The sequence below is a fragment of the Aspergillus alliaceus genome (assembly GCF_009176365.1).
Source record: "Aspergillus alliaceus strain CBS 536.65 unplaced genomic scaffold BDW43scaffold_93, whole genome shotgun sequence".
Classification (NCBI taxonomy): Eukaryota; Fungi; Ascomycota; class Eurotiomycetes; order Eurotiales; family Aspergillaceae; genus Aspergillus; species Aspergillus alliaceus.
Genome location: NW_022474776.1, coordinates 31,855 through 52,789, shown reverse-complemented (window position 1 = coordinate 52,789; position 20,935 = coordinate 31,855). Strand labels below are relative to the sequence as shown.

Genomic DNA, 20,935 nt, shown 5'->3' with positions numbered 1-20,935 from the left:
TGCTACACACCTCCTGCATACGCACTATACCCCTTTCACCAGAATGTTGATATTTGATCCCCCAAATATCAACATTCTGGTGAAAGGGGTATAGTGCGTATGCAGGAGGTGCAGGGATGTTTTAGAGAGAGGGGTAACGGCGCGATGACTGCCGCTGTTCTATTCACCCACATCTCACCGACAAGCCGCTGACAGAAGAACAATTCTGTTTGGAATCAGTCGGCTTTTCAGTTATGGAATCATCGTCGAATAATACTGTTTTGATCGAGTTCGATAGAATCCTGGGCCATCTGCTTCAACTTTTGGAAAACAACCGCGATACAATTCCCAAAGCAGATTTTCGTGGTCGTTTCAATAGCCTCTCGAATGAGAAAAAACTGTTTCTAAATAGCTTGTTTGTGTACAGAAAGCCGAGGAAGAAGACGAAGTCGAATGCAGACTCGAATACAGACCCGAACACGGAGTCAAACGCTGAGTCGGACGCTGAGTCGGACGCTGAGTCGAACGCTGAGTCGAACGCTGAGTCGAACGCTGAGTCGAACGCTGAGTCGAACGCTGAGTCGGACGCTGAGTCGGACGCTGAGTCGAACGCTGAGTCGAACGCTGAGTCGAACACTGAGTTGAGAATCAATAAGATACAATTACTATCCCATGTTGAAATAACGTCTTCATTAAAAAGGACGTTTAAGCAGTGGCAATCTGATCATGACAGTTTTTTTACGGATCAGCCCGAAATCTTCCAAGGATTCCACTGGGGTATAGCTATCCGTAAACTCGAGCAGAGGAAGACGACTGTCGAGATCAACATAATCAAAAGCCGTTTCGAGAAGTTGAGCATGTTCCGAAGCGCTTTTCACAATGGCTATCATACAGGCAAAAAGTGGAGCAAATATGGGTGCGAGACACTTGTGCATGACATTAAACGTCGATATCCAGATGTCAAAACATGGCCAGGTTTTGATCAGAGAGAATTTGAAAAGGCTGTTCAAGAAGGTCGCAACTATGATGCATGGGCTAAGTGTCTTGGTGGTGATGGATTCCTTGCTGCTCTGCCGCAGTCTGTGCCTGAGGGGACGTATGTTTCTCGATCTTTGTCTATCTTCCACTACTAACAATACCTAGCTATTCATATAGGCAAAATCGTGGCACTATTGAAAGGAATGCCCATCTTCTTCTTAGACTTGGAATCAAGGAGATTGTGACCAAGTATCACTTGATAGACGTAGGGAGCTTCGTGTCTAAGACTCTCGAAGAGAAACTCATTACAACTCCTTACCAAAATATCTACAACCTAATAACTACCCACGATAACATCTGCAACATTACAGCTCCTGGCAATAGCACCGGCAATACGAATAAACGGACAAGATTTGCGATCGAAAAGCCGAGTATGCTACAGCCCACCTATCTTGAGAACGCTTCTGACCTCTTTCACAGGAAAAAAATTAAAGAACACAACCGGCACCGCGTCAACGAACCACAACTGCCTCGCCATCGCTACAGACTCCAATACCGAGCTCGAGGGCGTTTCAGTACCCGGGTCGCAACACACTACGAGCGAAAATGACGGCAATAATCCAACTTGGACAACTCAACAACCCGATAATTTATTACCCAGAGCTACGCAGAGCGGGAATATCAGCAAAGATAGTAGTTTGAGCACAGCCCTCGGTAGGCATCTTTCTATATATAATACAATAGCCCTTGTTACTAATATTCATGATCGACCCAGTATCTCACAATCCTCGGCTGCCAGACTATCAACTATCACTACTTCCCAATACCCAAAGCGCCGAATCGTCTTCAACTCAGATAGACGACAACAGCAACAATGAGTTTACTACCACGTCCCCTGCCGGTCGACAACAACTTGTAGAATACTTCAATTGTCACCAACAGTCTAGTGACTCTCTGAAGCTGCCCGATTACGAAAGCAGAGGTCACATCAACGAGGCGCATCCTAGCAGTCAGATCGCAGTCCGTACGTCTACCGCAGATGCCCCAACTGATTCGTCAAGTAATACGACACATCACTGGGGTACAGGGAGAAATCTCAGAATCAACGCACCTCCAGGTAAGTTTGTGCCGGGCAGATAGACAATGTCCACTAGTAGGCTTTTAAAGCTCAATCTCAAGCGACAGATTTTGGATCTAAACATCAAGCTGGACTGAATACTTGGCCAACGGAACTGAGTCGACCTGCGTCAGAAACAATGTGGCAACCAAGTCCACTAGTCAACACGGGAGAGACCGGTAGTGACGGATTTCAGATGAACTGCCAAGGTACAACCGCGGATATACCCCAACCCCAAGATGATTCGCGCGGAGGCACAGGCTCAAGTGCAACAGTGTACCAACCACTGCATGCCTCCTCCCTTTCTGAGGGCTGGGAAGCCAGGGGCAATGGGCTTTCCAACTTGAGCAATGGTAGTCCCCTTTATAAATCAACCCCTATAGGTATAGCTAACAGGTTTTTAAGTTTCTCACCAGCTTCAGCTTTCGGCATCATCAGCATTTGCTCCAGCGGAGCGGGCCCAAGACTGTACTATGCCATCATGCAACCAGCAACCACAATCAAAGACATCTGTTCCCGAAAGCTTCTATGGGGGTAACTGGGACCAGAACTATATCCCGGAATTATCCGCTTTAGGTTCACAAAACCCCACTCGTGCGGAATCGCTATTCTTTGGAAACTGGGATAGAGACTACGATACGAGATCCCAAAGAACAAGATCGGAAACCCTTCTCAATTTAGGCAATTGGGACAAAAACTACAATCCAGATTTATCTTGTTTCGGCTCCCAAAATCCCACGCCCGCAGGATCATTACCCTTCGGGAATTGGGACAAAGACTACGATGCGAGACTACAAGAAACAGGTGAGACTCTTCTTAATCTAGGAAATTGGGACCAAAACTATAATCCTATCCTGCACATGACAGTTCCTATATCACATTAAGAGATGATTATATGTGCTTTATCCGTGATATTTATCCTTTCAGAGACGCACGGGCTATGGTGTCGATAGAGTACATTTTGTTTATATTAATACAACAATGGTTGCACAGAGCTATTCCTGTCATGAGTATATCGCCAAATGTCGTGATTATTCGTCATATCTCCGTCAAGGCCATTAATCTATCTGGTAAACGATTGTCTGAAACATGCCACCACCACCCGAAGAATGTATATAAATTAGGTCACCTCTCCATACCACGGCATCCCCAATATCAAGATTAAGAGCATCTTTCGGAGTTTCAATAGTCGGAGCGGATTGATTTGCTCTTGCGCCTCGGTAGAATGTGTACCAACCGTTTGCCGGGGAGAGTGGTGTAAGAGCGATTGTGACATATATTTCACCCTTCTCTGCTGTTTTCAGCTTTTTCGGATCGGCGACAGTCTCGCGGAATATGCCAGCAAAAATGTGGTCAGGCTGCGAAGGAACTGGTTTTGGGTGGCATATCCGGGAGAGAACATGTTTTTCTGCGTTCTATTGCTGATTAGTAGCAGTTCATGGATGTTATGTTCCTTTAATTACATTAAGAAATGTATCTCGAACTTCAGAGCATACTGGAGGTATTTCGAAAGCGTCGTACTTCTCCCGTGGATGTTTAGGTTGTTTTTGCAGCGCATCCGCAGTCCTCTGGGCCAGTACTTTGGGAATAGCTCCACGTATGATTTCGTAGTCAAGATTTCCTGTCATTGTCGATTAGCTTATCGACAACAGTGCAAAGTGAAGAAAAAATAGCACTAGGATGTGTGTGAAAGTTGGCCTCGATTGGGTGGGCTTGTAGGCGAAAGAAGTGCGAGGTTAATTGTCAATTTGAGTCCCTCAAAAAGATAACTTCGGCGGGAAGGAGGGGTGATCCAGGTGGGGCAAAATAGAACAATATACCCCGGTGCCCAACTCGCGATAGTTGCTGCGTATAGTTCTTAAGTCGCCCACATGAAGTAATTAATATTTTCGGCTCTAAAATATGTCTAATACAAAAACACCAGTGCAAACAGTATCAGATCAGTTGCTGGCAGTAAGCTTATTTACTGCGAAATTCGATAACTTTCACTATTAAAGCTAACAGTTGAATTGTCATACTATTGTTGGCAAAGACTTGGCATTAGCTGACTAACACAATAATATTTAACTAGTTATCTAACTAACTAGTTAATAAGTTATGGAACTACATACAGAAATATTCCGAATCATGAGGAAACTTAATAATAGACGTTTTCTTGCTGATTGGGTGGGCCACAACCCCATCCGAAATAAGTTTAGCATTATAATTAGCGGATGGAGCAATCAATCCCGTGGCGACCCGAGGATCAGGATTGTTCAAATACATGAGTGTTGACCAGAAAAGAAGACCGTAGAGCTTTGGTCCCCGGGGATTTTCTCTGGATTCTAAATGTGGGAATCATATGTTTTCTTCATTAATTAACATTACAAGTTCGAGGAAGCCTTAACAGGTCCAATGGGCAGGCTTATTTTTATGCAAGAAAACATTAGCCGAATTCATGGTCAGCTGACACAAACACGTACAACCCATCTCTTTTCAGCTTGTCCGTTCTCCTCCCCTTGACTCTATTAAAATGAAGCTTCTTTAATCACCCCCAACTCCACATCCACATAGAGTATATGGCTAGCAACAGCTCACCGGATTACAAGGCGCTCTTCTTAGAGGCGGAGCAAGAACGGAAAAAGGCAAGAGGAAGAGCGACAGCGGGAAGCGAAGTTAAGGGGACAGGCGGAGGAAAGCCAACGTAAGGCAGAGGAAGAACAAAAACAAGCAGAGGAAAACCAGCGAAAGGCAGAGGAAGAAAGAAGGTGGGAAGCAGAGCTGAGGAGGGAAGTGGAGGAACGAACGCGACATACGACCTTTCGAGAACTTCTTCGTCACTGCCATACCCTTTTCTCGCTGCCTTTACGAGCCGCAACTCCGTCCCGATCCACAACAGGAAAAATCCCGCCGCCCACTGGGAAATGCTGTCCGTTACAACTTCTGCCTTGGGAAGACTGTGCCACTAGGCAATAGGAGGTTTTTTCCGTTCTGTTTGCACCTATCTCGCACCTCCAGGGGAGGCTGCGGCACAGCTGTTCCCGCCACGTCTTGAGCTGGAAGGTTTTGGAAAACGTTTTAATAAAAGGGCACTAAGCAGTGAACAAGATCGAGAGAGCTATGAACAATTTGGCGTGGAGGACCATGTTCATGACATTATCACTGAGCTCTGCAAGATACCGGCTGCTTGAGATGAATTTGGCCTGGGTGATGAAGTCTGGTTTGACAATCATACAAACGCTCTCAATCCCATCGAAGCCAACAACTCTCAATTGGACGGGATGTCAAGTTCCCGGCGTTCCCGACCAGATCAGTTCTGCATTCACCGAGTCGATGGAGATAACAGTACCCTCTTGACAACGGTTGAGTATAAGCCACCTCATAAGCTATCCGTTGAGAACCTTTATGCAGGACTGCAACCGATGAATTTTTGGGAAGAGATAGTCCAGCCTGATTCCGTCCCCACTGAAGAGCCCACAAAGTTGAAATATAATGCAGCCCGGCTGACAGGATCCGCTGTGACCCAAGAGTACCATGTAATGATTCAGGAAGGGCTCAAGTTCTCCTATTTGACTAATGGATTTGCGTTGGTTCTGCTACACGTCCCTTACGATGAACCGAGCACCCTATATTACCATCTATGTGAGCCAAACATGGAGATCGATCCTGATGATAACTGCAGCTTCGAGCAGCCATTGACGGCCATTGCACGGGTTTTGTGTCTGTGTCTAATGAGCTTCAGCGCGCGATTTCGCGACCAGGTATGGCGAAATAATGCACAGGCACAGCTACCTCTCTGGAAGACAAGTTTTGATCACACTCGCTCCCAAATCCCGGAAAGAGAATTATGACAGAACCCACTGGGCTCGGAATATAGTCCCTCTGGTAGCTCCGCGCGCACTATCTCGGAGTATCTCCTGTCGTCCTCGCCTGTTGGATCTTCTACACAGCGCCGTGGAATGCCGACACGGTCTCGAGCTCAGTGTGCGCCAAATACGATAGACCCTGACAATTCACCTGATTCCGATACGGACCCTGCTCCCGGTGGGCGGAAGCGTGGCTTCAGCCAGGTCACATCGTCTCCATCATCTCCATTATCTCCATCGGTGCAACGATCAGCACGTCAGACGGGGTCCCGACATAATGAAAGCGGTCGGTATCAACACAGCGCTCAATTTTGTACCCAGCGATGCCTACTTGGCCTACAACAAGGAGGCCAGCTAGATGATGATTGCCCAAATATTATGCTCCATCAGCAGGGTAGAACCAGCAGCCGACACCTGATCGACGCCAAGAGCTTGGTTCAGCAGATTAAACAGCAGCTGGATGAAAATCTTGATCGCGACTGCATGCCGATAGGAGGCTGTGGGGCATCTGGAGCGCCCTTCAAGATCACCTGCACTACATATGGGTATACGGTTGTCGGTAAAGGGACTACGGCCTATCTCTGGAACAAGGTAAAACGTGAAGCGGATATTTACTGTATACTTTGGCAAGTACAAGGGTCTGCAGTCCCTGTTTTCCTCGGTGCAATCGACCTGGCCAAGATCTACTTTCTACATGGGGCTGGACAGATCCACCATATGCTACTCATGGCTTGGGGTGGTGAGCCCATTAGTAAGATAAATCATACCAAGGCGATCAGGCGTGAAATTTTGCGGTCTCAGAAGAAAATTCGTTCATTGGGGGTTTTGCATCAGGATCTTCGGCCGGATAATCTCCTGTGGAATACTGAGCTAGGTCGGGTTTTGATCATCGACTTCCATCATTCGAAATTAGATGTCCGACCGACAAAAAAGCGAATGAGATTACGCGAGAAGCTCTTGTGCAGAGCAGAGGAACACAGACGAAAGCGACTCCGTGCGGGCTACAAATGAAATTCTACGAGGATCGTATGCCTTGGCGCGACTCTAACTTGGAACAAGGCCCGCTTTGGAAAGGATCTTGCTAGGTGATCTACATCTGCCTAGCTCTCTTCAGCTTCTGTGACACATGTGGCGTTTCGGAACCTGCTCGTCTTTTATTTGCCCTGGGACTTGCAAGACGGGTTTACGCATTCAGCAGTTTCGGAGCGCGCTGTCTGAGCTCTATCGCCATCCATGGACATTGATTCAAAGTCTCCGAAGCTTCGATTCACATGAGTAGTGTCCTTCTTGCCAGAGCACGTAGGAATCTGCGCGCGATGACTTGGGGTTCCTGGGATAGTATCGCCACCGGTGCTATTGGATAGTTCGACACTGTCGTCATTAAGATCAACGGAGATGGGGCAGTCGTCATTATCAGGCACACGTTAAAGGCTGGAAAGGGGGTTTTGGAATATGCGAGTATCTGAAAAGAGAACGGTTGGCTACGAACTGGACTCCAGTCGAGGGGGCGAGATCCCTTCTATGCAGTTTTGGTCTACCCCCTCAATGGCAAAGTGACATGTTGCACTTATTGTTGGTATAAGGTCCTGTATTCTTTGGCATCCATGCCAAAGAAGCGAATGGTTAGATGTCAGTCTGTCATGTGGTTTAGGCAGTGTCGGTGGGCTTGGGCATCGCATCAGCGGGTGGCATTGAGCGATCTCATTGGCGAATTTTGGATCAGTGAATGAACTGCCATGGTCACAAGTTATCTCGCTTCCGCTGGCCGCGAGTTCCCAGTGTTACTACTGTAAGCGAGGGTTAAAAGCAGGCCTTTTTTTCTCCTTGTGGTCATATTTTTATCTCTAGATCTACTAGCATCTATCTCGACAACCATCAGCCTTTTATCAACGTTATCTTTTCATATCTAAGCAGACTGAGTTGTCCCTCCCTGTGACTATCTAGCCAGCTTGGCATGTCTCAGCCTGATATCTTGCCTTGACAGAGACTTAGTGAAGATACTAACCTTGTAGTTTGGCCTAGCCTTTTCTGTAAGATGGACCGTCGCGAGGTTATTGATCTGACTGGTCCGGAGCTGTCCGCTCCTGGCTGTCTTGTGGATAGTGAGTACTCGTGCTAATCCTTCCTGGTGATCCTCTTTGTCTAATGCTTTTGATTCCATTGTAGCGGTCATTGAAGCCCTTCTCCGTGAGACCTCTGAGCATGTCAATGAAACTCGCGCATGTCTTGATAACTCCATGCACTTCTTCCACCTCGAGGGGCCTCTTCGGGATCCGCCTGGTGCCCGCATCCGTCCTGATGAGCTGCATAGTTCAATCTGTTCCGGTATCGCTTGCCTGACTACTGCGGAGGATGCACTGAAGGAAGCTCTCGAATGCGTGCAGGCCGCGCTTCGTAGTCTTCGGGGTGAATAGGATACTGCCTAGGGAGAAGTATGAGAAATAGACCCCGACACAGTCCTCTGAGTATCTCGAGGATCTTTCCCTCCCCCTTCAAGGGTATGCTTTTCTTTTTATTAATCCGCGAGCGTCGCCATTCGGGGTTGGGCTTGTTTGTAAATTAGTTCAGTTAATTAATGGTGATTGTGCATCATGGTTTCTTTGTCCCCTTGTACAGGTGAACTTGAATTGCTCAGTACCGCACGGTCAAATGACCTTGATAATTCGCAGTGTCGGCGAGCATAAACTGGTACGCCATTGATGAATTTCCAGGATGAAGGATGACTCAAATCAGCTTAGACAATCTCTTAAGAATAGATGCCTCTTCCATCTCTTAGAGACAGAGAGGTCAGATGTTTTTACTGGAAAGGCGGCGTCTACAGGAAATGACGTAATTGGGAATTGAAAGGTGCTCTACAAGTTGATTGGCCAATGTACTGGGCCTTAAGACCAAGGTACAAGCGGCGGCGGTGATAGGCAGCAGTTCCCGATTGGGAAAACGTAGGAGGCGTGTTTGGGAACTAACACGTAAGGGCCGGGATAAACACTAACTCCGAACAGCCGGGCCCAAATAGAAATTCTACCCGAGAAAAGAACCATTTCATTACATCCGTGCTCGCCAAAGGCGGCCCTACGGTAGGCCATAGCGGCCACTCCGCAATATCCAATTCTTATCTATGGCCCACCGTAGCGGACAACCCGAGGCAGAAATACAAAGTGGGAAAACACATATAGGATATCCAGACCATTTTGCGTGAACGGCAAGTAAACTTATCGCGTGGAATTTATTTGATGCATACCTTGATCCGACAGTACAAATGTTGTATAATTCGCATAATCTGAGCATAACGCTGCAGCGCTGGCAAGATGATGTGACAAGTCCATGTAAATGATCGCTTTTGTACAATGGAGGCCGCTAAACTATATACAAGATGCTAATAAGCAAAAAAGAGCATGAACTGGATGGGTCAGGCAGAGCAGCGAAGCATAGGCTTGGTGATCTTAGAGTCTCATACGTTTGTCGATCATTCTGATGCCCCAGACCAGCTTCCTCACCTCTCTTATGAGCATGATATACCGAGAACCGCCAGATAAAACAAGGTAGGTCACCAGTACAGAAGACGCACAACGTCTACTGGATCGTGGTTTTGGTCTGTTATTATGTTGCAACAGCTACCACCAATATCGGGTGACCGGCTTCGTCTTGAAGGATGAGCCATCGGCCAATACTTGTTAATTTACCGCACTCCCCCTTGACCTCAGACTATATCGTGTATGTCCAAGCCTCTGTGATGGGCTATGGGACCATCGGGACTCCGTTGGAAATCGTCTGGAGCGCTGCTGGGGTAGACAAGATGAGGGGTGCAGCTTCTTCAATGTTGTGTAATAGGTAGCTTGAAGCGTGCCTTTTTTTCTTCCTGGAAACCTGGCCGCGATCTCATTCCATGTATAACCCTCCTCCCTTAACCGCAGAAGGCATTGCTTCTGTTCAGATGAAAGGGGGCCAGCAGACGGGACAGGACGGTTAAGTTTCCGTTTCTTTGTGCTAATCTTTGCACCAGGAACAGTCTTTGGAGGTGACGCTTTGATGGGTCCGTGAACAAGCGTAAGAAGTTGGATAACTTGGCCACCAAACACACGAAAGGTGGACTTGCCGAAGCGGGTAGGAAAGTCAGCATGCCGGAGGTCGATGGAAAGAATCGTTCCATTCAAATGCCACGGCCCTTCAGTGGTCGGGAGATGGTGGCAGCTCGAAACTGGACTGGCAACAGTATCTCTCTGAGTCTCAACAGAAGGGCTGACCATCTTTGAAGGGCGAGGGTTCCGGATCTCTACATGAGAGAATTCATAGTACTTCCGCGGACCTTGAACGCTGCTCAAGGGCAGTTCCGTGGGATCGGCAGGAAAATCACTGGCATCACGAACAAAACATGCCTGCTGGCTTGGCTGTGTCTGGGTATCAGGTTCGTAAGGGTCCGTTGAAGCAGCTGTACTCAACGTCTTCTCAACGCCGTTCGGTGCCTCTTCAGGATTATGCGGCATGTCTTGCACCTCCATGTCTATACACCGCTGCGAAGCCGCGGTATTGGTGAGGCCAGAGGGTCCGGGTCTATTCTCAATAATTGATTTATCCAACTCGGGAATAGCAATGCAGTCTGTGGGGTCAATGCAATCAATGTCAAGGTGACACGAGCCATCATGAGGCTGTTTCTCTTGCCAAAGAGATGGACCAAACATATCAGGTGAACCGGAGCTAGCCTGCGGTGCTGGTCTGGAGCTTCCTTCAGTTGACAGATTGCGTTCCTCCACAAAAAAGGGAGCAGGAGCAACTGTCCCGCTTTGGGGAGGGTCTGGAACAAGATCGGCACTACTTGTTCCATGTGTCTCTCCATCTGTTTATAGTTATCAATACTAAGTTCATGAAGCTATAGTCCTGGCACTTACTATGAGGAAGGGAAATATCATCCTGAGCTTCCAAATAACTTGTCTTTGGAGATGTCTTGTCACTAGAGGTTTCCGCGCCGAGTATATCGCCGCCCGATTTCGGTACAAGATCCTCGGCCCGTTCCAGATGCTCATTAAGCGCGAGAGAAGATGTTAACTCGATAGAGGAGCCGTACATGGGCTGTAGGATTGGTGAGGGTGAGACATTTGCGGAGTGGGAGGCTAAGGCGGGCATGGGATCAGAGGGTTCAGAGGCTATGCAAGAGTCACGGCCAACCCAGCTCCCCTGTTCGAGGCAATTCCTTTGTAGAGAATTGGGAGATCCAAAATCTATTGTATGGGGGGCATCGCCTTTGGAAATCTGTGCACTATAACCGGATTCGCTAGGAGATATATCTTTGATAGAGGCTAACCCCAATCCTGCAGGATGTACTTCATCTGACTCGGCTACACCGATATTGCTTTCCGAGTCTGTATCCGGTGCGGAGAAGAGGCTGTGCAGCGAATCCAGATCATAATCAATAGATGTTCTGCAAGCATCCTGTTCACCTGAAGTTTGTGGCAGGGTTTCCGCACATGTAGATATTGACTGAGCTATCATTAATGTCAATGAAATCATCTCAAATCTAAGATCCTTCTAGCGGTGCACACATACTGCAGTGCAAGTTGCGAATGCTCAGGTCAAGCTCATTGCCAACACTGGGACACGCAGGTTCAGGGTAGGTTGGTTTCTTCATAGCGAGATTTGACCCATCGTTCAACGCATTGTCTGATAGCGCAGTATGGCGTAAACTGAAACGCTCCTTTCTGGAGTAGCGACCTGGGTTGGAATTTGGCTTATAGAAAAGAAAGGTACTCATGTTCAGGATTGATTATATGGAATATGACCTAAGTAAACAGGCAATGCAACAGGATACACAATGTTGGAGGATCAGGAGCGGAAGGACAGGTCTCCGGTCGGGCTATTTATGTCTCCTATACCATGCAGAAGCAAGCTCACCATTGTTCGGACCCATCACAATTGTTGGCAGAGGAATGGCCCTAGCCGTCATTACACCTCCGAAGCACACCACCATCTAGTCCAGTAGGATAAGGACGGTAAACGCGGCTGCCGGCCTATCTCGACGGGGCTAATGACGGCGCCTCATTTGGCCAACTGAGATTTGGAGAAACCCTCCTAAAGGGACTCACAAGACCGTCCAATTCCGAAAAGTGGCAAAACAGTAGACTAGGCAAGCCGTTGCGAAGGGAAAAGTATGCTAACCGGGATTGCCGAATTAAGCTTGACGCTTAGATATCGCTCACTGCCTCATTTACCAGACTACCTGCTCGCTGATATTGTCGAAAATAGAAATGCTCAGCATTGACCACGGCATTGGCTCAAAGAAGACTTTCCAGAGTCGACAAGAAAGGAATGGTCACAAGTGGAGCAAAAACCAATAATACTTGCAGGACAAGGGATAGGCCTTTTGTACTATTGTGTCAGGACAGCTTGGGTCCACAAAAGAGGAAAATGCTGAGTATCAGCTAATAGGTCGACGCCAATCACTGAACATCGAACATTTACCTAAATGGGCGACGAGGTCAGGCTTCATCCTACACCTGATAACGGGATGCAACGCTGACAACCCACATGATCATTTCAATGTCTCTCCCCATCAACACGGGATAGCAGGTTCCACTTCGGCGCGATCTAGAATGGCTATCACGGATGTCATAGCCTTTAATCTGAAGATTTCGAAACACCGAACACTTGCGCATGACAATATTTCCCCCTTTGCCTATGGGTCCAACAGCATTGAACCCAATCACATCTAACTGGGCTATAAGCAGAAGGCAGCAGCGTACACGTCATCCGTCCGTGTTCCACGAGAAAGGGGGATGAGGCTGTTGCCTTCCAGCTCCAGCTGAACGATAGTGGGCAATGAGGGAATATCCCTGCAAAGGCCTGGCGAGCCAGGCTTCTGGAATCATTGCCACGCAAGCTAACAGAGCTAGCGGGCAAAGTGAGAACCCCAATCAACTTTTGGTGGAGGGGTTGTGCTAGTACAGTTGTATACTCGCTGCGGAAGAAAGCTAAAGTTGATAGTCAAAATGTGAGCAAAATGTTGTGACTGAGAAGCCACTGTCAGTAACGTAGCCCTTTGAATAAGGGGGACACTCACAAAAAGTGAGCTGAGCCGAAAATAACCCTGTTCCAAACATGTGCTTTGAGGAAATTGCGCGCAATGTCCGCAGGGAAGTGACGCTGTGGGAGGCTGCGGCGAACTGAGACGGGGCGTAAGATTGAATGAGAAAACTAAACATTACCGTTACGAGGGCGGGCGGCCATCGGATTTATAGCGGCGAGGGGTCGGGCGGTCGGGGGCGGCATTTCCGGGTTGGGCGAGGCCGTTTCCAGATACGGCGGCCCCTAAAGGTGAATTACTGAATATATATAATATCCTAGCTTAGTATATTTAGATAGCAGTAGTATATTATCTCTGCCAGTACTAGTATCCAAAAGATATTAATATAAGAAATCTATAGAGATTATTAAAAACAGGATATATACTGAGTATATAGAAAGTCTAAGCCAGAGATTAAAAATACTGAAGTAGAAGAAAAAAGAAAGAAAAATAATTAAAAAAATTAAAATACTTAAATAAGAGTTTAACTAGAAAAGAGAAAAAAAATCTATTTTATATTTTTAATTATATAGTAAGTTTTTTAGATAATAATTTTATCTAGAATCTACTTATACTAAATTTTAAAGTTTATATAATTTATTTTTCCTGATAAAATCCTTTATTATTCTATATATATATATAGCCTAGTAGTAGTATATAGCTAATATAGATATTATCTATATATAATTATACTATATAGCTCTTTTAGCAGATATTCTATTCTTATCTTTATAATTATCTCTAGTAGCTATAGTATAGTTAGTATATATAGAGTTAAAACTTAGATAAAACTGCTTATCTATCTTCTTAACTGAGAAAGCAGGCTTAGGCTCAGGCTCAGAAGTACTAGGAGAGATAAGACTACACTATAAGATTAGTATATATCTAATATAAAGTAGACTAATACTAATATTTCTCTTATAATAATTAAATAATAGAGAAAGTATAATCTACTGCTAGTTAGTATATACTAGAGATATACTAGATAAATACTTACTGGATTATAGTAAAAGCAGTCTTTAAATATAGTATAGAAGAAAGTATTAATATAGCTAAAATATATTCAGTATATATAAAAGATATATTAATATAATTACTTATATAATCTGTTTATAAGTATCTGTATATTTATTAATAAGACTATTAAGAAGGCTACAGCTATATATTATTAGTATATATAATATATAGACTTAATAGTATACTTAAACTAATCTAGACTTATAGAGATATCTAGCTCTTCTCTAACTCTATTCCAGAATCTAATACTTAAGAGCACTAGCTTAGAGTTAGTATATATTATATATAATTTCTATACTATAATTACTTACTTCTAACCAGCTATTAGTTTAGTGTTACTGATATTAGCAGTATTTAGATTAGCAGCTGTATAGTATAAGTATATGCTCTATATTAACTAAAGTAGTATTAATAGACTCCAGGATAGGACTAGTAAAGATAATAGCAGTACTAGATATAATTAGTATATATAGTATAAATATAGTTCTGAATCTAAATCTATACTGTAATTATACTTAAGAAATAACAGCTATATATCTGATCACTATTAACTATAATATTATAACTAGACTTATAGTTAGTATATACTTTATATATACTAGTATAATATATATATCTTTCTATTAATTCTACTGAATCTCTCTCTGGGATTAGGAGCCTGGCTATTAATTTCAGGAATAATAATTCCTGATATAAGATTAATATATACTATACTGATACTTAGAAGCTACTTACTTTCAGGAGGAGTCTAGTCTATATTAATATAAGAAACAGAATCTATATACACTTAATATCAGGGTATAATATACTAAGGAGATACTAACCATAGTGCTATCTCCTGATAGTAAAGAGATTAGCAGTCTCTTGGACCTGGGGATTATTAAAGTCTGTAACAGTATAAACTATCTTTAGTATATATAGAGTATAAGCTAAGATAAAGAATAATACTTAAAGATAGCTATACTAATTAGCTATTTCAGTATCTTAATTAATATATACTAAAATAGCATAAAAAAGAAAAAAGAGAGATATACTCTGTATATACTTATAAGAAATAGAGATAAAAGAGAGAAGAGAATAAATAAATATAGAAGATTATTTTATAGATATATTTAAAAGAGATATATATCTTAAGATCCTGATAACTAATTATAATATAATAATTATAGAGTATATTAAGTAAATCTCTATTATATCCTTAATTATATTTCTTAGGGTTATATACAGCCAGACAGTATTATTGACTATCTAATTAGAAAATAATTAAAGATTTATTATTTTATCTCTATTATATCTTAATTCTGTATATGCTAAAAATTTATTTTAGAATGCCAAGACTTCTGATCAGGTGATCTCTTTAAACCAGGTGATTATGGTTTGAAAAATTAGATTCAAACCACGCTGAGCATATGCTCAGAAAAACCTTATTATGGTTTGAGGGCGGTGGCAGAATATTAGCGTATTTTTCGAACCACGACGAGCTAATTTCGAACCACGCTCAGCTGTAACCCGTAAACTAGTGACATCTGATACCGTCGTCCCGTCCGACAGACTTTGAGTTCTGATCATTTGTATCGCGCGAAGGCCCCTAGGATAACCAACGTATCCGTCATAATTAGACTCCGAGCCACTGCATCGTCCGGGAAGAGATTGCTGAACCCTTCGCCAACCCCACCCGTTCTATCTTTACTCGGTTCCGATCCGGAGATGCCGAACCCGAGGTGAGGCACTTAATGGGTCGACTCCTCCCCCCCCCCTGTGGGAACAGTCTCTATCACAATATAAATTCGGACATCTCGGACAGCGAGAACCGATGACACTAATGACTTCCCGAGTCCGGCGATTCACCAAGTACTGACGTTGCGAATCTGTGAGCAATACTACCATTGCACATATTTTACAATGAGCCGTGTTATCCTCGTCACCGGGGCCAATCGAGGTGAGCGGAGACTCCTCGCAGTATAGTGCATTCCTTGGCTGACTCAACTTACAGGCATCGGAAAGGGCCTTGTGGCACATTATCTTGCCCAGCCAGACACAACTGTTATCGGTACTGCCCGGAACGTCTCCTCTGCGAATGCGAAAGATCTCAATGAGCTGCCAAAGGGCGAAGGCTCTCGCCTGATTGTCGTGCCGCTGAGCTCTGATAGCCCACAGGGCGCGATAGAGGCTGTATCGGAGATCCAGATGCAGCACAGTGTTGGGCATATAGATATTGTCATTGCTAATGCGGGCATTTGCAACCACTACGGACCGGTAGTAGGCATGACCGACTTCGACGTGCTGTCTCACTTTGAAGTAAATACACTGGGACTGCTTAGACTGTTCAGAGCCGTTGCGCCGCTGCTGCAGAAAGCCAGTACTCCCAAGTTTGCTTATATCTCTACGCTCCTGGCGAGTATCCATGAAATTGAACAGATACCTTCGTTGACCGCCGCGTATGGAATGTCGAAGGTGGCTGGAAACTATCTTATAAAGAAGATCGATGCGGAGAATCAGTACTTGATCGCTTTGCCAATTGATCCGGGGTAGGTTTACTTTCGCACTCCCATAACTCATGAGTCAAGAAATGCTGATGCAGAACGTTTTGTTTCCGGTGGGTAGAATGGTACAGACTGACATGGGGAGTCGTGCGGCACAAGCCAATGGGCTAGAGAAGGCCCCGGTGACCGTCCAGGATACTGTTCTTGGGATCACCAACCAGGTATGCAGGATGTTGGCTATCATGACTAGCTGCGGATTACTGACGTCGTTACAGATTGAGGCAGCGACAAAGTCCACCACATCTGGTCAGTTTGTAAATTATAACGGGGATAGGGTGCGTTGGTAGATAGGGGTTAAGGATGTGTAGATTCTTGTATGGCTAGACTTTATAGACTGGGGTTGTTCACATACTACATGGCATGATCCTCCTTCTGCCAATTTCATACAGACTATTTCCCCAGTCTCCACTTTTTGAATTTTTGGATTCAACACTCAACATAGAGGATTGAAAACATTCATATTCATGGCCTAGACGCATATACCGAGCCACAGCCACATATAACGTAGCCAACAGTCGAGCCGGCCACACAGTCAGGCGATCCACCCTGCTATCCCATCTAAGAGATAGCTTTTTAAATGTATTATATATCAGCCAATACAGTGTTTGAGAAGTTCTCACTTGCGATACATAGAATATATATAGAAGATTAAATACTTTACATTCTATTTTAGATTTCTAGTACTATTTTCTTTTACATGAGTGTAATATAAAATGCTATTATATATACTTTATACTTACAGCGGGTTTTCAAAGAGTCTGCGGTTTCTCTATATTACTTATAAACTATATATCAAAACTTAGCACCCCTAGACTCTTCATGCTTGAGATATCTGGTGTTTAAAAAGGATCTTTTGTATAGTATTACAGAGTGGCCCGCCTGACTGTGTGGCTCGCGCGATTGTGGTTTACGTTACCAGCCAACATAAGTGGACTATTACGATGTATTTGAGAGGACTAATATATGGCATAAAATGAAAGCAATATTGTAGTAATTCAGTACAAAAAGGCCCTCTCCATTCCGCACTCTCCGTGGAATACAAGGGGTTAAAACCGCAATTGGGCCATAGAATGCACCATATCAAGGAATCCATACGTCAACTTCAAACTCCACAAGGTGCTCGGGAAAAGGCAGGCTTTCGATTCCTACCATGGTGAACAACGGCTGATGGCGAGGACACCACTTCTTGATGTAGTGGACCATATTTTCCCGTGCTTCCACGCGCATGCCGGATAATCCCACGAAGAACGCGCGCAGCTTGACCACGTAATCCCAGCCAGTACTGTCCTCCTCAATGGCATGACCTTCTTGAACGAGGGTGTGGATGATCAGGTCATTGATGTTGTTGAAGGCCTGCGCAATTTGCTCCTCAATTTTGGGAGAAGTCACTCTGGTCAAAGGATTCATGCCCGCTTTGCAATCTGATTAGCCCTGGGTCCTCAGACATGATTCTGGTACACTGCTTACTCTGTCCCGTGACGACCAGCCGATTGCCGATGATGCAGGCATCGCTAAACCCGTATTTCTCGCGACACTCTTCTCCAAAGCCAGGAAGTGCGTGATACTTGAAAGAGGCCATGTTGTAAGTTGTACGTTCGTAGGATTGTATGGTTAGGTATAGATGAGCGATCGGCATACCGAGTATTTATATTGTAATTGCTCTGTAAAGCGTGAGTCGCCCGGTCCGCTTTGTCAGCGGGGCATATCCCCACCCACAACGGCAGTCCGGCTTATATTCCATGGTTTCATGCCGTTGCCATTTCGGGGACGAAGGAAGGCGAAGTAAATGTGTAGCGATGAGTCACGACTCGAGATGAGGAGACATAAAAAGAATGAGTTCGGAAACCCTATGGCAATGTCTACTCCAGTCGTTTGTCTTTGTCAGTGAGATTCCTTGACTGTTAACTTGGACCCTTCACTTCCTTGCACATGAACAACCTACTGCGTACCTGTCATGGAGCATATTAAGCAGTCCTTCGCGAAGGCGAAGCATCAGAACTGTGCTGCTCTGGGGGCCTATGTTACCGCTGGGTATCCGACAGTCGAAGAGACCCCAGATATTCTACTCAGTCTCGAAAGCAGCGGTGCAGGTGAGTAGCTATCAATATATCATGACCAATCACGTTTGCATGACATTTAACGCCGTACGACTGAATAGACATGATTGAGCTGGGCATGCCGTTTTCTGACCCCATTGCGGACGGCCCGATCATCCAAGAGGCCAATATGATCGCTCTCGCCAATGGTGTCACCATCTCCGGGGTATTGGACATGGTGCGAGAAGCAAGACGACGGGGACTAAAGATACCCGTTCTGCTCATGGGGTACTATAATCCAGTCATTCGCTACGGCGAGGAGAAGTTGCTGCACGACTGCAAGCAGGCGGGCGTTCATGGGTTCGTCCTGGTGGACCTCCCCATTGAGGAAGCCGTTCGGTTCAGAAGACTCTCTGCCACGCATGGGTGCGTACATGCTCGCCTCTCTTTCAAGTTATGAGCTAAAGTTTACTAGGCTTTCTTATATCCCCCTCATTGCTCCCTCTACGTCTATTTCTCGCATGAAAGCCCTATGCAGCATAGCCGATTCGTTTATCTATGCTGTTTCGAGGATGGGTGTGACTGGTGCCTCCCAGTCACTAAGCGCCAACCTTCCTGATTTTCTTGACCGCATCCACACGTATGCCCGCGACACACCGATTGCTCTCGGCTTTGGCATCAGTACACGAGAACACTTTCTATCCGTACAAGCCTTGACTGAAGGCTGTATCATTGGCAGTCAGATCATCAGTACCATCGGCGCTGCGCCACCCGGTCGCGCTGCTGAATACGTCGGGAAGTACCTATCTGGTATCACCGGGCGGAAGCTCGAGCGTGATGAGCACGGTGCGATCATTCGTGAGGTCACTGTGTTAGAACCCCCTCTGACTAGGGCGAGGCCTCAAGTGATGACTTCAGAGGGTTCGCATTCGGACACCACGGACCCCACAGCCGAGCAGGATCCCGTTGCATCCACACGATTTGGAGAATTTGGTGGCCAATACGTGTCCGAATCGTTGATGGGCTGTTTATCCGAATTAGACCGGGCCTTTGAATCGGTACGGCAAGATCCGGCCTTCTGGGAAGAATACCGCTCCTATTATCCTTATATGGGTCGGCCGAGTGGATTGTACTTTGCTCAACATCTTACTGAAAAGACTGGTGGTGCGAATATCTGGATCAAACGGGAAGATCTCAATCACACCGGGAGCCACAAGATCAATAATGCCCTGGGACAGATCCTACTGGCTCGACGACTGGGAAAGACACGAATTATCGCCGAAACGGGCGCGGGCCAGCACGGCGTGGCCACTGCGACGGTCTGCGCCAGATTCGGAATGGAATGTGTTGTCTACATGGGCGCCGAGGATGTTCGTCGTCAAGCGCTGAATGTGTTCCGGATGAAGCTTCTCAGTGCTAAAGTAGTACCAGTGACATCTGGTAGTCGTACCTTGCGTGATGCAGTGAATGAAGCATTGCGTGCGTGGGTCAAAGATGTTGAAACCACCCATTATATTCTCGGTTCGGTTGTTGGCCCTCACCCTTTCCCTACTATCGTGCGCACCTTCCAGTCCATCATTGGGCAGGAAACGAAAGAACAGATGCGACAGGCTATTGGAAAACTTCCTGACGCTGTTGTGGCCTGTGTCGGGGGAGGCAGCAATGCATCAGGAATGTTCTATCCTTTCATAGACGAGCCAAATGTCCAGATGCTGGGTGTGGAAGCCGGTGGCGATGGCCTAGATACCTCACGCCATTCAGCAACCCTCTCCGGTGGCAGTAAGGGAGTCCTTCATGGAGTATACACCTATCTCTTACAGGACGAACATGGGCAGATTTCGGAGACACACTCTGTCTTGGCTGGTATGGACTACCCAGCTGTAGGACCCGAACTCAGCTCCTGGAAAGACAGTGGGAGGGCCCGATTTATTGCAGCCACCGATTCCCAGGCCCTGGCTGGCTTCCGCGCTCTGGCAATGTACGAAGGTATCATTCCCGCGCTAGAGTCCTCTCACGCTGTCTATGGTGCTATTGAATTTGCCAAGACAATGAAGAAAGGCGAACAGGACATTGTCCTCAACCTTAGCGGACGAGGTGACAAGGATGTCAACACTGTTGCTGAGATCCTGCCTCGTCTGGGACCTGAGATCGGGTGGGATTTACGGTTTTGATGTTTGATGCTGTGGTTTGGGTCAGTGGGTGTACCAAGTAGATTTGGATAAGACTTGGATAGATCGTACGGGTGTTCTTACTTGCATAGAGGGTAGGGTTTAGCGGACATTTTATCATACAGAGTAATCATGTTGGAGATGCTATTCCTAGCCTACAGAAGTATACTACCATATCCACTCTCTACATCGCATTAGCTG

At 45.7% G+C, this 20,935-nt stretch overlaps 9 protein-coding genes across 9 annotated transcripts; 4 read left to right on the top strand and 5 right to left on the bottom strand.

Annotated features, from left to right (window-relative positions):
* Positions 1-730: 730 nt before the first annotated feature.
* On the top strand, positions 731-3,216 carry BDW43DRAFT_255974 (uncharacterized protein). The gene is made up of 6 exons (XM_032039871.1): positions 731-1,075; positions 1,135-1,388; positions 1,438-1,671; positions 1,733-2,074; positions 2,143-2,283; positions 2,480-3,216. The coding sequence occupies exons 1-6, from the start codon at positions 837-839 to the stop codon at positions 2,956-2,958; spliced, it is 1,689 nt and encodes a 562-aa protein (XP_031894095.1). The 5' UTR covers positions 731-836; the 3' UTR covers positions 2,959-3,216.
* Positions 2,405-4,039, bottom strand: BDW43DRAFT_294607 (uncharacterized protein). The gene is made up of 2 exons (XM_032043966.1): positions 3,559-4,039; positions 2,405-3,489 (listed from the first exon to the last, which is right to left on the bottom strand). The coding sequence occupies exons 1-2, from the start codon at positions 3,700-3,702 to the stop codon at positions 3,133-3,135; spliced, it is 501 nt and encodes a 166-aa protein (XP_031894094.1). The 5' UTR covers positions 3,703-4,039; the 3' UTR covers positions 2,405-3,132.
* Positions 4,040-4,220: 181 nt separating this feature from the next.
* BDW43DRAFT_294606 (uncharacterized protein) lies at positions 4,221-4,973 on the bottom strand. Its single transcript, XM_032043965.1, has one exon. It carries the CDS (start codon positions 4,898-4,900, stop codon positions 4,730-4,732), a length of 171 nt encoding a protein of 56 aa, XP_031894093.1. The 5' UTR covers positions 4,901-4,973; the 3' UTR covers positions 4,221-4,729.
* A 361-nt stretch (positions 4,974-5,334) lies between these two features.
* On the top strand, positions 5,335-6,930 carry BDW43DRAFT_317001 (uncharacterized protein; the record flags this gene model as incomplete). The annotated part of the gene is made up of 2 exons (XM_032048433.1): positions 5,335-5,814; positions 5,908-6,930. The coding sequence occupies 2 exons, from the start codon at positions 5,335-5,337 to the stop codon at positions 6,928-6,930; spliced, it is 1,503 nt and encodes a 500-aa protein (XP_031894092.1).
* Positions 6,931-8,981: 2,051 nt separating this feature from the next.
* BDW43DRAFT_294602 (uncharacterized protein) lies at positions 8,982-10,825 on the bottom strand (the record flags this gene model as incomplete). Its single annotated transcript, XM_032043964.1, has 3 exons — positions 8,982-10,661; positions 10,730-10,750; positions 10,803-10,825. Coding segments are annotated over 3 exons (1,115 nt in total), but the record flags the coding sequence as incomplete, so codon positions are not given.
* A 1,340-nt stretch (positions 10,826-12,165) lies between these two features.
* On the bottom strand, positions 12,166-13,091 carry BDW43DRAFT_255818 (uncharacterized protein). Its single transcript, XM_032039870.1, has 3 exons — positions 12,968-13,091; positions 12,370-12,878; positions 12,166-12,293 (listed from the first exon to the last, which is right to left on the bottom strand). The coding sequence occupies exons 1-2, from the start codon at positions 13,005-13,007 to the stop codon at positions 12,526-12,528; spliced, it is 393 nt and encodes a 130-aa protein (XP_031894090.1). The 5' UTR covers positions 13,008-13,091; the 3' UTR covers positions 12,166-12,293; positions 12,370-12,525.
* Positions 13,092-15,540: 2,449 nt separating this feature from the next.
* On the top strand, positions 15,541-16,934 carry BDW43DRAFT_294588 (SDR family oxidoreductase). The gene is made up of 4 exons (XM_032043963.1): positions 15,541-15,926; positions 15,981-16,515; positions 16,592-16,691; positions 16,746-16,934. The coding sequence occupies exons 1-4, from the start codon at positions 15,890-15,892 to the stop codon at positions 16,815-16,817; spliced, it is 744 nt and encodes a 247-aa protein (XP_031894089.1). The 5' UTR covers positions 15,541-15,889; the 3' UTR covers positions 16,818-16,934.
* A 534-nt stretch (positions 16,935-17,468) lies between these two features.
* BDW43DRAFT_294587 (Endoribonuclease L-PSP/chorismate mutase-like protein) lies at positions 17,469-18,156 on the bottom strand. Its single transcript, XM_032043962.1, has 2 exons — positions 17,998-18,156; positions 17,469-17,942 (listed from the first exon to the last, which is right to left on the bottom strand). Exons 1-2 carry the CDS (start codon positions 18,107-18,109, stop codon positions 17,611-17,613), a joined length of 444 nt encoding a protein of 147 aa, XP_031894088.1. The 5' UTR covers positions 18,110-18,156; the 3' UTR covers positions 17,469-17,610.
* Positions 18,157-18,323: 167 nt separating this feature from the next.
* Positions 18,324-20,916, top strand: BDW43DRAFT_294586 (tryptophan synthase). Its single transcript, XM_032043961.1, has 4 exons — positions 18,324-18,620; positions 18,689-18,992; positions 19,042-19,412; positions 19,473-20,916. Exons 1-4 carry the CDS (start codon positions 18,485-18,487, stop codon positions 20,735-20,737), a joined length of 2,076 nt encoding a protein of 691 aa, XP_031894087.1. The 5' UTR covers positions 18,324-18,484; the 3' UTR covers positions 20,738-20,916.
* The last annotated feature ends 19 nt before the right edge of the window (positions 20,917-20,935 follow it).